This window comes from Silurus meridionalis, chromosome 13, assembly GCF_014805685.1.
Source record: "Silurus meridionalis isolate SWU-2019-XX chromosome 13, ASM1480568v1, whole genome shotgun sequence".
In the NCBI taxonomy this organism is placed as follows: domain Eukaryota; kingdom Metazoa; phylum Chordata; class Actinopteri; order Siluriformes; family Siluridae; genus Silurus; species Silurus meridionalis.
In genome coordinates this window covers 16,914,836-16,929,863 of record NC_060896.1, presented here as the reverse complement: position 1 = coordinate 16,929,863, position 15,028 = coordinate 16,914,836, and the positions used below count along the sequence as shown (strand labels likewise).

General features: G+C 37.6%; 1 protein-coding gene and 1 long non-coding RNA gene across 9 annotated transcripts in view; both read right to left on the bottom strand.

Moving 5' to 3' along the window:
- Positions 1-15,028, bottom strand: part of reln (reelin) — a 515,746-nt gene that overhangs the window by 318,089 nt on the left and 182,629 nt on the right. For 5 of the 8 annotated variants that reach the window (XM_046864386.1, XM_046864387.1, XM_046864393.1 and 2 more), the window contains 4 exons: positions 11,751-11,783; positions 11,403-11,647; positions 3,736-3,787; positions 906-1,002 (listed from right to left, as the gene is read on the bottom strand). In XM_046864386.1, the coding sequence (XP_046720342.1) occupies positions 906-1,002; positions 3,736-3,787; positions 11,403-11,647; positions 11,751-11,783 (427 nt within the window). The remainder of the gene's footprint in view (positions 1-905; positions 1,003-3,735; positions 3,788-11,402; positions 11,648-11,750; positions 11,784-15,028) is intronic. The other 3 variants (XM_046864388.1, XM_046864394.1, XM_046864390.1) reach the window with 1 other exon arrangement.
- LOC124395674 lies at positions 7,269-9,725 on the bottom strand. The gene is made up of 3 exons (XR_006927661.1): positions 8,576-9,725; positions 8,379-8,463; positions 7,269-8,187 (listed from the first exon to the last, which is right to left on the bottom strand). It is a non-coding gene; the product is annotated as an uncharacterized LOC124395674 (long non-coding RNA).

Here is a 15,028-nt window from a genome sequence, read left to right as displayed (position 1 = left end):
GCCATACTGTGCCGGCAGCCAGCGCCTTGACACATCTCTGTGTATGCCTTACCAACCAAGGCAGAGGAAGGCCGAAGGGACTTGGTGGGCAGTGCTAGGGCCATGAGGGCTGAGGAAGCACCCGAGGAAAGATAGCCAGCAACGTCTCTTAACCCAGGGTATTGACCCATAACCGCACTCTTTCAGTCAGACCACATTAGCATAAAGGGGAGACATTGGGACTCAAGAGGCAGGCTGAGTATGGGCTGAGTAAGCACTGGATCTAAAAGAGATTGGAGATAGGCTTGTCCTTTTCAGATCCAGTGCTTTCTCCCCGGTCTCGAAAGGCGTGCTTCCAGCTGGGGAAGCACTGGATCTAGGTAGGAACACATAGATGGTACTGAGGCCTGCTTTCCATATTTATTTTCTCACACAGACACGCACAGAGTGCTTTCCTAAACAGTCTGGCAGTATAAGACACTTGTTCTCAAAGTGTTGTTGATGCAGCTAAAGTTCCTGCAAATGTCTCTAGGTTAAGTATGTAACCCTGGTTCTCTCAGGGAACGAGACGCTGGGTCTCCAGGCCATACTCCTTGCATCCCTAAAGCACTTCCTTCTATTGCAGCTAGCACTGTCTAAACCGCATGTGCATTTAATAGCTTCCTGTTCGCAATGTCACCCTGCTGTGGACAGATTAAACATGTGATTCAGATGCATGGGCACGTGAAAGTGTTCCCAAAGCATTGTTGATGCAACTTGAGTTCCTGAAAGCATAAACACACACACACACACACACACACACACACACACACACACACTCCAATGTAAGAAAAATAAAAAAATAAAAATATCAAACAACACTACATAACCAAAAATAAAGTGGTCAAATGGATTATTTGGGCTGTGTAAAAAGTATAAAGAGAAACCTGATTTTTTCCAAGATGGTCCAGCCACTTGAACTGTTTAGTCTACAGGAGACAATTATGCTGGGATCTGAATAACTAAAATGGCAGGATCCAGAGCCTAAAAAAAAAAAACAGATCAACACATAACATTATGCATTAAAAAACACAGAATAAGTACACATTTACCTGGCTAGAACGTTTTATATAGTGGCATCAAGCGAACATAATTGCCATGGCTATATTTCCTTCCGTTATTTTAATCTGCATGGCTATGAGTCATTAGTATTCTGAGTACTCTGTGTTTCCTACTCATTCTGGCCATGAAAGATTTATATCTTCAACACTGTCATGCTACAGAAATCAATGACTGAAATTTATTTGCACTGTAAAATGCGGTGCATGAGGAAAATTCTGAGGAAGGTTGACTGTGACATTTAATATTAGAGTTTGTAAGAAAGATAATTCAGGATGTAAGTGAATATAAAAATGTATGATAAAATTACAGATGGATATAAAATATAGATTATTTAGAAAAATATTTAGGACACCAGTGAATAACTTGATTAATTGAAGGGTGATTATAACATAAGGGTATTCATATGCTGTGGCACTCAGATCTATAAAAAAAAATCTGGTTTTAGGACACCTATTATCCTTCTTAGGAATTTCATTTGATTTTTTTCCAATAATGTAAGATAATTGTTTTCATCTGTATACAATGGATTTTGGACGATCTGGTAGACTATTCAGCTATAGATAGATTAGATTAGATTAGATTAGATTAGATTAGATTAGATTAGATTCAACTGTATTGTCATTGTGCGGTTAGCATCTAACCAGAAGTGCATAGATAGCTTATTTACAAGTGGCAGTGTAATAATAAGTGTATGAGGTTACACAGAAGGTGTAGTAATATGTACATATAACTGAATAAGGGTATATATAGTGTGGTTTTTATATAAGTATGATACAGTATGAAGTGGTATGACAGATATAGCTGTACAAAAGGAATGTCATTATGAATATATATATATACATATACAGTGCCCTTCACAATTATTGGCACCCCTGTTTAAGATGTGGTCGTGGACTTCTAAAAAATTTTCCTTTTTTTTAAAACAACATAGAACCCAAATGCAAAAAAAGAGAAAAATCCAACCTTTTATTTAAGTACATTACTTTGGTGGTAAAAAAATCACACATTTAGAAAAAAAAAACCTTGAAATCATGTGTGCCACAATTATTGGTACCCCTGATGTTAATACTTTGTACAACCTCCTTTTGCCAACAAGACAGCACTTAATCTCCTCCTATAACATTTCACAAGATTGGAGAACACAGAGAGAGGGATTTTTTACCATTCTTCTTTGCACAATCTTCCTAGATCATCCAGTGTCCTGGGTCCTCTCTTATGCACTCTTCTCTTTAGCTCGCCCCACAGGTTTTCGATTGGGTTGAGGTCTGGGGACTGAGATGGCCATGGGAGGACCTTGAGTTTGTGACTGCTGAACCACTTTTGTGTAGATTTTGCCACATGTTTTGGATCATTATCCTGCTGAAAGACCCAATGACGACCCATCTTCAGCTTTCTGGCAGAGGCCATCAGGTTTTTATTTAAAATATCCTGGTACTTCAAAGCGTTCATAATGCCATGCACCCTAACAAGGTTCCCAGGGCCTTTGGAAGAGAAACAGGCCCACAGCATCACAGATCCTCCACCATACTTCACGGGGAATGAGGTGCTTTCGGCATACTCATCTTTTGTTTTACGCCAGACCCACTTAGAGTGTTTGTTGCCAAAAGCTCAATCTTAGTCTCATCTGACCAAAGCACACGATCCCAGTTGAAGTCCCAGTACCGCTTAGCAAACTCCAGGCGTTTACGTTTGTGAGTGTTAGTGAGAAAAGGCTTTTTCCTTGCATGCCTCCCAAACAGCTTGTTGGCATGTAGAGAGCGTCTGATGGTTGTTTTGGAGACTCTGTGACCCCAAGATGCCACTCTTTGATGCAATTCTGTGACGGTGAGCTTGGGAAATTTTTTTACTTCTCTTACCATCCTCCTCACTGTGCGTTGTGGCAAGATAAACTTGGGACCTCTTCCAGCCTTGTTTCTCACTGTTCCAGTTGTTTTAAACTTCTTAATGATTCCTCTGACTGTAGATACCGGCAAGTTAAGGCGAGTGGCTATTTTCTTGTAGCCATTGCCTGACTTATGAAGCTCGACACACATCTGCCTTACTTGAATGGTGTGTTCTCGTGTCTTTGCCATGTTGACAAATGGGTAAGAGAATTAGGCCTCTGTGTCACGTCATATTTATACCCCAGGGAAACAGGAAATCATTAATTACTAATTAAAAGTCCCTAGATACCCTGACCAACCTTAGCAACTACAGAAAAATATATAAAAAAAAAAAAAAAAAAAAATTTTCAGAGGAATTGTTAGGGGTGCCAATAATTGTGGGACATAAATGTATGATTTTTTTTAACACCAAAGTTATGTACTTAAATGAAAAAGGTACTTGGTCGTTTGTTATGCCACCATAATTAACAACCATTTTAAGCCACAACCAATTTTATAGACAGGTGCAGTCACAACCCTTAATTCAACTATCATCTATTTAAAAAAAATATTTCACTACTTATATCACCCTTCTACTACAATTTTTTTTTTACAACTTATTGGCAGAAAGACTTTAGTTAGCTGTTAAATTTTTAATATAGGATTTTGAGTTGATCAATTGTATTACGCTATATGTTACATATAATACATTCTGAAAGTTTTAAACAAAAGTAAAATGCATTTACCATATATGCAGAAAGTTCATTACATTTTTATAGAATTTATTACTTACCCAGTGCAAACTGTAATACTGAAGCAGTGCTTGTATTAAGAGCCACTGTAATCTAAATCAACAATAAAACGTCATATCAAAATCTTTTTTTTCTCATTAAAAAAACATTTTTAATTATAAAGTGATTAAATATATTCAATTCTGTGCAAACAATATTGCTAAGCAGTGTATTTTTATTTAAGTAATTGTGGATTTTTGTTCATATTTACTGTTCAAAATGCATTTATTATTTTCAGGCACCTATATAGCATTTTGATTATATATTTTCTGGTTATTCTCATTTTATGCCTAAAAATAGTGTATATATATATATATATATATATATATATATATATATATATATATATATATATATATATATATATAAAACAGTAGAGGATTGAAAATAAGGATGCAAAGTATAAACTAGGCCATCTTAAAATTTTCAGATTACGAAACATTTGCCCCACAACTTAAACTTCTACAAAGAAAATACAGAGACAACAAGGAGTTGCTAAAACGCTTTCACTGAGGACTTCAGACAAAACACAAATGCCCTGTCTTGAGAATAGGAAAGATCAAAAACCAACTCCAACTTGTGGCAAGGTGCAAGTCCGAGAAAACCGAAAGATCCAAAACTGAAACCCAAGGATCTGGGATGCAAAACGAGGGGCAGGAAAGTCTGTCAGAGAACGCGAGGAATCCGCATCCATTTATGCAGCTGGAAGATGGCTGCCGGCACCATGAATGATAGTCATATTAGAAGTATGCTCATGACTAAAAATAGGGACAAGTTAAGTTCTGAATGTAACATTTATTACGTATCTGCAATATTTATGCTTATATTGCATGTAATAACGAACTTAAATTACAGCAACCAAATGCTGAAGCAGGTTATGACCGCTGAGTTCTGACAACTAAAATGCAAAGGCATTCTTTACAATGACTGCTTTCCACTTCGTGGCAACATGTTGACTTGGGTTGATTAAAAATTGCCATGCTATTGATGCATTGTATGTTTTAGAAAAAACTAATGATAGATGTTAGCTTAGTAATGATCAGGAATGTATGAAAGGAATGTTTACTTTTACTAGGACTACATGCAGCTAAAAGTAAACATTGTGTCTCTGGATGGTCTTTTTTGTTTCATTAAGTACAGCAGTAGAAAACCTGTGATTATTGACACTTGTCTTTCCTTCAAAACTCATGTAGACAATAGTTCTGAGATAGCCTTTGTTTTAGAAATATATTTTTAGCAATATATTGTTAGATGATAAAGAAAAAATTTTTTCATGCTTTTGTTACCCCTAGATTAGTCTGTAGTAATTCTAAACTGTATATATATTTTAGTATGTGCATAAACAGGCTCCATTGAGACCAGAATGAAGCTGCTAGAGCCTATACTAAAACCAGAAATGACCTCTTTCCTATCCACTCTATTTTGACCATCAATAAAATCTTACACTAATTATTAAATACTACTACTTATATAGAAAGCTTTGAATGGTCTGCTGCCACTGTACCTGTGCAATCTTTTATTTTTTTACAATCCACCATGCCTACTTATGTCCTGATAGTGACGTAATCTACAGCTGTTGTGTGTTGCATGTATACTGTATGTGAAAGCCAAAAACACACTACAGTGTGAACAGATGCAAGTACAGGTATGTATTTATTTAATAAACCTGCAGATAATCCAAATCACGAGGCAAAATCATAAAAGTGAAATGGGCAGTGAACATAAGGTGTAAACATAAGGACCAATCACTAGACAGGGTAGAGACAACATGAATGCTGGAACAGGCTCTCTGAGGATGGAAGCCGTAAAGCCAGCCCTTTGGCAGGAGCGGGATTTTTACGATAGAAAGGCCATCATCCCCTGGCTTTAGCGCATCATGGAATGAAGCCTTGGTTTTGCCACCTGACTTTAGTGAATTGTGAAAGGAGTGTGGGTCTTGTGAGGCCCTGACATAAGCATGATTAGAGAGGCCTCCCCTTTAGTCTCAGGCATAAAGCAGGCATGTGTCACCCTCTAGTTTAAGCACAGCATAAAGCGTAAGTTACGCTTTATGCTGTGCTTAAACTAGAGGGTGACGGTGGGAGTGGTGTGGAGTAGCGCTTGAGAGACTATCCCGTCGACCTCAGCTGGAGCATGCAAAGAAACATGGCTTGGGAGACCATATTGCCGGTCTCAGGTAAGAACTTGGCATAGAGCATGGATTAGGAGGCGGCCTTGTTAACTTTGAGCTGGAGTGTGGTGTGAAGGGTGGTTTGAGAAAAAACTCATGAGCATTCTGACAAACACAGCTACTGAGCGGATTACCACGTTGCTGTGTTTATAAGAAGCTCAGTCCAATTAAAAAACATGAACATTAGCCACTGATCCTCATCCAGCTTGAGTTCCAGCAATTCCAGCAATGCCATCGTTTGGAGCTGGTGATGGTGAAAGCATGTGTGTACATGCCAAAAGCATGCAACAGCGAGACTGGAGGCAAGTGCATGCAAGTGTTTATTTGATAAACAAGCAGATAATTCAAATTGTAAACCAAAATTATAAGTGAAACAGAAAGTGGTTGGGCGATTGGTAAAAAACAAAGTGAGGAAAAAATAAACAAGAAATTGAAAGTTATATCCAAAGAACATGAAACCATAAACATGAAACTGTGGACATAAACGTAAAACAAACAGCTAATTTATTGCTTTAAGAAAAGAGTTACTTTTCCAAGACAAATTGAACACAAACAGGTACTTATACACACATTATTCAAGCATGGAAATGGGGCACAGACATAAACTATGAAATGTAAACATAAGGACCAATGATGGTTATCATGGGTCAGGTGGGGTTTGTGTAAAAAGGCTGTATGCAAGAAGGCATGAATGATCATTATAATCATGAATCATCATAATGCTGTGAATCACACCTGAGAAGACAAAGACCAGTATAATCAGCTGCAGAATGAGCCTACCAGTCAGCTATATGACTGAGAGGGAATTGCTACAAGAAAGAATGTCAAAAATTATATATTTTCTTGTTTGTAGTTTATTAAGAATATATTCAACTATCACACATAATAACTTTCATGCATGCTTAATAGTGTCCATGAGGGTCTTACATGCATGCTGTATATTGTCCATTAGGGCCTTACATTCATACTGGAAGTGTTGTGCTAGTAACTACGAAATAGTAACTAGTTACAGTTACTATTTACTTCATTCAAAAAGTAAGTTAATTACTTTATTGATTACTTAAAACAAAAAGTAATGCGTTACTGTTAAAAGTAACTTTTTAGTTACTTTTTTAAAGAACGTTATTAATGTTTCCATTAATGCCCTTTTATGCGTTATGGTCTATACTAACACAAAACTGACTTAAACACAAAGTAATTTTTAAACACTATTTTATTTAAGTCAGACCAGCACAAACTGAATATATCACAAGGATTTCTGAAATAAATAACAAAATATATTCAGAATCAAAAACTAAAGTGGCTTCTGCATCATAAAAGCTGTTGTATTGAGCCTTTAAAAATGTTCCTTTCACAGCTTAAGTATGAAAACTATCAACAATGTACAACATAACACCGGGTTAGCTTTTAGCTTCATCGAGGCATGGAGTTTCTGGAGGTGCTTCGACAGATTGGAGTTGCTGTTTATTGCAGTAGATACGGCCTTCGAACCAAAAAGACACAGCTTACATTTGACTAAAAGGTCTTTATGCTCAACTGAAGTGAAATAATAAGCATATTTCCACTTTGAGAAACTCGTCTTGCTCTCGCCTTGACTCGCCATTACTGCCGCACATACTTGAATAAACGGAAACACACCCACAGTGCGTCTTCTTCGTGTTTACAGTGATTCTCATCCACCAATCCTACAATGTGTCTCTGCTGTAAACTGGTTAGACTTTAGGCTACACAAAATTAATTCATTTAATTATTTAAAAAGTAATGCGTTACAGTATTAGTTATTGTCAAAAGTAACTGCGTTACTAGTAACGCGGTATTGCCCAACACTGCATAGTATCCATGAGCGGTCTGACCCAGAAAAGATGGTCGTGTTCAGTGGTGCCCCTTTTTCTGTCATTGTCCTTGTCTGCATCTGTGTGACTCGTGCAGGTTCAATGAAATAGTGCGGTATGTGTGCTTCGACATGATTGTGGCAGGAAAGGGAACAGAGAAAAGACTGCCCTGCTGCCAGTGGTCTCTGATGGACCTCATCTTCACCATGACCATGTAGAAGAGTGGCCCAATGTAGCAGTACAGCTCACTGATGATAACATCTGTCAATATATAATTATGGCCCTTTGCACGGCTGGCTGCCTGAGCATTGGTATTTCGACACACAGTTGGCACAGCAGTTTTAAAAAAAACATTATGAAAAACCATGTCAACATCTGTTTTTTTTTTTTTTTTTATGACAGAGTGGGCTGCTTTCTTTGCCACAGGTTCTTTTGCACTGTTATTCTCACATCTGAAATAAAAAAAGTAAGCATGATTTTTACACAAATAAACCACATTATTAACATTATTGTGATTTTCACTGATACTAGTACTAATTTATAGGAAAAAGAACACAATTACCACAGCACACATTTAACCATACAGTAAATAAATCAAATTAAAGTAAGATCTGTAAAATAGTGAATTCACTGTATCTCTTACTCTGTAAGAGTTGAAAACTGAACCGAGACCTGAGTCTTCTTCCTGGTTGAGATGTAGTAAAGGCGAGAGTGGTGTATTCATAGTCCTAAAAGCATTTTGTATACAATAGTTAGTATTTAATTTTCACCTTTTCACCTTAGCATATGCATACTTGATGATAGAGTCCCAATAGAATGCCAACAACAATGTGCACTTACTCAGTATGATTTTCCAGCAAACACAAAAGAACTACACTCATGTGTCTTTCTTGTGCAAGATGGCAGTGATGCAGCCACAGTCCTAATTAAAAAATTTAAAGTTGGTAACAGGTATCAGAACATGCATAGCTGATAATAAATTGCATCACTGATAAGAATGAACACGCATGCATGTCTGTTGATGGGTCACTTATACATAAAATTTACATATTACTTTAAACATTTACACCTCAGACGATCACACTAGAGCAGATATTTTTGAACAGAAGCTTGGTGAACAATTTTACCATTTGAGAAAATACTGTCTAAATATTCAAAAATGTAAAAAATAAAATTTTTAATTCTTGATTCAGTTTTGTAAGAGACATAATAGTATAATTATAATAATAATTATATTTATGTTTATATATGTGCTTTGTACAACATCCTAAACTAAAAGTGGTCTGTATGGAGATTAGCTAATTTAAGTCTGACAACAGCCTGTTTGGAAATATCCAACTTTAAATATGAGTTTTATATAACATTTAAAATCATGAAGGTAAGAATAAAAGGCTTACTCGTCAGGAATTATATCCTCTGCTTGGTCCAGAAGCTCTTTATAATGCAAACGTCCGTCATCTGAGACATGTGCTTCCTCTAAGGAGAATGTAAACTTCTCTTCACTGTCCAGAACCATCTGAAGTATTCTTCACCCGTATAAGCGTGCCATCATCCAAACGCGCAGAAAAAGTAAATTCTATGATGAAACCTAATGTTTCATGCTATTTTTTAGGAGCGTGTACATGACTACCTGGCTCACCTCAGATCATTTCCATATGAACAGTGCATTTGATGCGAGGTGAGATCATCAGTGATAATGAGGTGATACTAGAGAAACTAAAAAACGCTTCTAAAATGTAAAGCTTTCTATACATATATTTATTATGTCTGTGAGAAATTCACTGAGATTCAGGCTGTTTTATTTATGTGTTTGTGAAGAGAGGTGACAGTGTCTATATTCTTTATTTTACAAAAGCACAGCATTTTGTTGTTATGTTATGTTAACAAATAAAAGTACACCCTTTACAGATTCAAATGCTGTATTGCTCTTATCGGTACAATCAAAAAAGACAGTAGTTTAAGTTAGTTTCAGGGTCAAGGAAAAATTACACAAAACACACACATATATATATATATATATATATATATATATATATATATATATATATATATATATATATATATATATATAATATACACACACACACACACACACACACACACGATATATAGAATATACACAATCATTTTTTTTTTTTTTTTACCTTTTTGTAACTTTATGTTTATACTATAGTTATACAATTAACATGGTTCAAATCTCGTGCCCCCGGTTTATCACGGATTTGCATTTGCCACATAACTAATTTGTTTCGCTGATTTTCCTGGTCTCTTGCAGATAGCACAATAGACCAAAAAACTTTCGGTTTTCGGAATTGTATTTTTTTTTTTTTTATGGATATGCATTTTTTTATGTTTTATGTTGAAATACTTAAATGTCTTAATTAAAATATTATTTTTTTAATATCATTTTATTAATTATAAAATGAAGTAAAATGTTAATATAGTAATGTATACATAAAATAGCATTTTTGGGGGGGTCGTTTAGAGCGGATTTTGATTTAACGTGGAAGGTTTTGGATTGTAACCACCGCGATAAACCGGGAATTACTGTACTTAAAATAAATAAATATAAAAGTAAAGTATAAAATTATATTTAATTCTATTTACATGTTTACATGTTGAGCAGTCATAAGAAGCATTTCACAACATGCCATATTTTGTATGAATGTGTATATAACCAAAAAAAAAATTTTTTTTGAAAAAACATTAAATAAAACATGTAACATAAGCATAACAAAAGCACATGAAACAAAAATCAAAGTGATGAGCATAAAGTGTGCAGTCAGCATGTGCTTTGTTGTGACTAACTCACTATGGGCTGCCACTCAAAAATTTGGGAATCACTGACAACTGATGCATAAAACCCACAGTTATGGAACAGCTTTCCAATTAGTGTTCAGTTCTCAGATACCATTATTTATGTTTAGGTTAAAAACCTGTTTTATTAAACCTTTTGTCATTAAATGTTTCTTAAAGGTAAAGTAGCAGATCTGGAGATTGTTTTGGTGAACTGAAATGTTTGGCTGCTGTGGTCCCCCCACTTTTACATGTTCACTCATGTTTGCTGACATTGAAATGGCTGGCTGATTTATATCCCAGAGCGCCCTCATGTCTCTCTTACACTATGGCTTATCCTTTTTCTTATGCAGTTATAGATAATCTTTTCAGAATCCTTAACTGAACTCCATAGGATGACCTAAAGATCTATGCAGTTACTATGATGGGTTAAAGTCAAGAACCATGAAGATGTATTTGGAATGTGATTAATATAAACAGTTTGATACAATGGCCTAAATCTAAAATTGCCATGGACAGTTTTGCATTCAAGTGCCAATCAGTGAATAGTTGATAAACTTAACAAAGATGGAACTATAATAAATGGACATTCTGTGTTACCTGGATTCGAATTTGTTTTCTTTTGAGTCTGGTTCCTTTCAAGGTTTTATTCATCATATATCTCAAAGTTTTGTTGTCATTCATCTACACTGTATGTATGAGTGCTATATTTTATACTTGCAGTCTATTAATTCTGTAATGCTGCTTTGGGACAACAGCAATTGAGAAAGGCACCATACAAGTTGAATTGTCTTGAATTTAATATGTATGTGATAGTCCACAAATGTTTACTAAATGTCCACAAAGGTTAGCTAGTAAAGGATATAATTACCAGCTTTCTTTCCCCAAAGGGTTCACAGAAAGTGACAGCTTTACCATATAAGATCACATCACACTGCTCCCCCACTTCACAGTTACTACAGTTTGACCTGAGAAGACAAGACAGAGTTACTATCATTTTGAAAATAAAATGTCTAAGTGGTGTCCCGAATACCCACCAGATATTGCCATCTAGTTCTCCCTGCAGATTAGAGTCAAAATCATCACGGAAAATTGCATGACTTCCATGTATTTCGGCTTTGTAGCATGAAATAGAACACCATAAGTAAAGATTTAAATAATCAGCAAAATAGAAAACATTTCTTTGAATTTTAATACAAACATTTACGTATTAGCTTACCTAAACTAGGCTGCAGTGGTGGTTCTGTAGGAGCTTAAAAAAATAGAAAATGTATCATAATTAATCTCAAATGAGAATAATAAAGATAGATTTTAGTTTACATGGATTCAGAATAATTTAAACAGAGATATACAACCAAACAATATATCTGGAAATTCATTCTAATTATTGATTTTAGGTATTAGCCACATGCATTGCTACCAGGTGCATACAATCACACACATAGAGACGCAATCTTTATAGACAAATACTGATTCGTTTGAAGAGGTCAGTGATCTTAAGTGTGCCATTGTCTTAGCTTGTAAAAGGTTTAAAATTGTTTAGGTTTGTAAATAAAAGAAGTCAGTGCAACATCTGCCAGTATATCTGGGATGCCTGTCAGCAGTGGCTGCTGAGAAGAGTGATGCCAAAAATGAAGAAATTATCTTATGGTGCTGAAGCATTTGGCAGTTGCACGATTACCAGAGACGGTGGAATAGGTCCAATTTCAGTATCCGATGTCACTGTAACAGGCAGTGCAGTTGGCTAAGGATCATTTGGCAGCTTAGATGTGGCAGGTGAGACCTGCTCACTCTCTCACTCCCTGCTTTTTTTCTCTGTGCATGTGCACAGCTATCCCTTGGTTGCCATCTGTTTAATTTAGGAAGGGAGCATACAGGCAGTGACGCAGTGGTCATTGCATGCCTCACCCATCCACTGATCTTGGGAATTTTTTTGTTGGCATTTGAGCTTTTACTGAGGGGAATATTTGCGTGTTCACAGGTGGTAAGCAGCATGTAGTGAATGAAAGCTAATGAATTTCCCAGCCACCCCAAAACTATTGAAATCATTATTTAAAGTAATTGAACAAAATGGGATAGCATGAGGGCATTACTCAGTAAAGAAGCAGTGCAGTTATGCAGCATGTAGTATTGCAGAGGTACTTTTCCACTATGGGATCATGAAAAAGATTGTAAATAATGCACTGTACCTGCTTCACTGCATGAGCTATACAAATTTCCAAGTATTAAACTGATCTTAAGTGTTTTCCCTCCACAAACAGATCTAAGGCCTAATAAAGTGGGTTCTTCATACACTTAAAAGAAATGATTTGAAGATTATTTAATGAAAATGCACAAATGTGGATAAATACATTGGGAAAAGGGATAATTACTTTTTTTAGAGCAATGGCAAATTTATCACCTCAATCCACTTAACCTTGTGAAGCCTGGCCTATGAAATAATTAACCGAATTTTTTTTTTTTTAAATTGAAGTGTTTATGGGGTCTTTGAACAACAAAATAAATAAATAAATAAAATTAAATACCATTTACCTTTTTTTTGTATCATATTTAATACATTGGGCATTTATGACAATTTACTAAACACAATCTACAAACCCGATTCCAAAAAAGTTGGGACACTGTACAAATTGTGAATAAAAAAGCAGCTCTTTGAAACGCAGCTCTGTGCGGTAAGATTCGCGGTGGTGGCGTGGGTGTTTATATCAACACGGAATGGTGTAAGAACTCTGTGCTCGTTTCATGCTACTGCTCATCGCTAGTGGAGTTTGTGACTGTTAGATGCAGACCTTTTTATTTACCTCGGGAATTCACCACTGTTTACAGTGTCGGAGTGTACATTCCTCCCAGTGCTAATGCTAAGAAGGCACTGTGTGAACTCTACGGCGCTATTAGCGACCTGCAGAATGCTCACCCCGACGGATTGTTTATTATCGCCGGAGATTTCAACCATGTTTCAACCATCTCAGGACTGTGCTTCCTAAACTCCATCAGCATGTGGACTTTGCAACGAGAGGAGCGAACACACTGGATCTTGTTTACACAAACCTCCCCGGCACGTATCGTGCGGAGCCCCGCCCCCATCTCGGATACTCAGACCACTGCTCTGTTATGTTAATTCCAGCATACAGACCGCTCATCAGACGCTCTAAACCGGTTCTGAAACAGGTGAAAACCTGGCCAGAAGGAGCTACTTCTGCTCTTCAGGACTGTTTTGAGTGCACTGACTGGGACATGTTTAGAGAGGCTGCAACCAATGGCGATTCCATCAACTTGGAGGAGTACACATCATCAGTGACCAGCTACATCAGCAAGTGCGTTGATGATGTGGCCATCTCCAAGACCATCACTACACGCTCCAACCAGAAACCGTGGATGACTGCAAATGTGCATGCGCTGCTGAAACAAAGAGACTCTGCCTTCAGATCAGGGGACAAGGCGGCCTTAAAAACAGCAAGGGCCAAACTGTCCCGTGCCATCAGAGAGGCAAAGCGCGCACACGCAAAGAAAATCCACAACCACTTCCAGGACAGCGGAGACACCCGGCGCATGTGGCCGGGCATCCAGGCGATCACGAATTACAAGACCACATCACCTGCTTGTGACCGTGACCCCTCCCTCCCGAATGTGCTGAACGACTTCTACGCCCGGTTTGAGGTACAGAACAACGTGAAGGCGAGGAAGACCACCCCTCCTCCCACTGACCAGGTGCTCTGTCTAACCACAGCTGAAGTGAGGAAAACTCTATGCAGAGTTAACTCACGGAAGTCTGCTGGACCTGACAACATTCCTAGCAGAGTGCTCAGGGAATGTGCAGAACAGCTAGCAGATGTCTTCACTGACATCTTCAACATCTCCCTGAGCAGCAATGTTGTTCCCACGTGCCTCAAGACAACGACCATTGTTCCCGTGCCAAAGCAATCTACTGTCTCCTGCCTCAATAACTATCGTCCCATCGCGCTCACACCCATCGTGATGAAGTGCTTTGAGAGGCTCATCATGAGGCACATTAAGACACAGCTTCCACCCTCCCTGGACCCCATGCAGTTTGCGTATTGTCCAAACCGTTCCACGGACGATGCTATCTCCACAACCCTCCATCTGGCCCTCACCCACCTGGATAACAAGGACTCATATGTACGAATGCTGTTCATTGACTTCAGCTCAGCATTCAACACCATCATTCCTCAGCACCTGATCGAGAAGTTGAACCTTCTGGGCCTGAATACCTCCCTCTGTAACTGGATCCTGGACACCCTGACTGGGAGACTTTAGTCAGTCAGGATCGGGAACAGCATCACCAGCACCACAACACTGAGCACTGGGGCCCCCCAGGGCTGTGTGCTCAGCCCACTGCTGTTCACTTTGCTGACTCACGACTGTGTAGCAATGCACAGCTCGAACTACATTATCAAGTTTGCTGATGACACGACCGTGGTGGGTCTAATCAGCAAGAACGACGAGTCAGCATATAGAGAGGAGGTGCAACGGTTAACT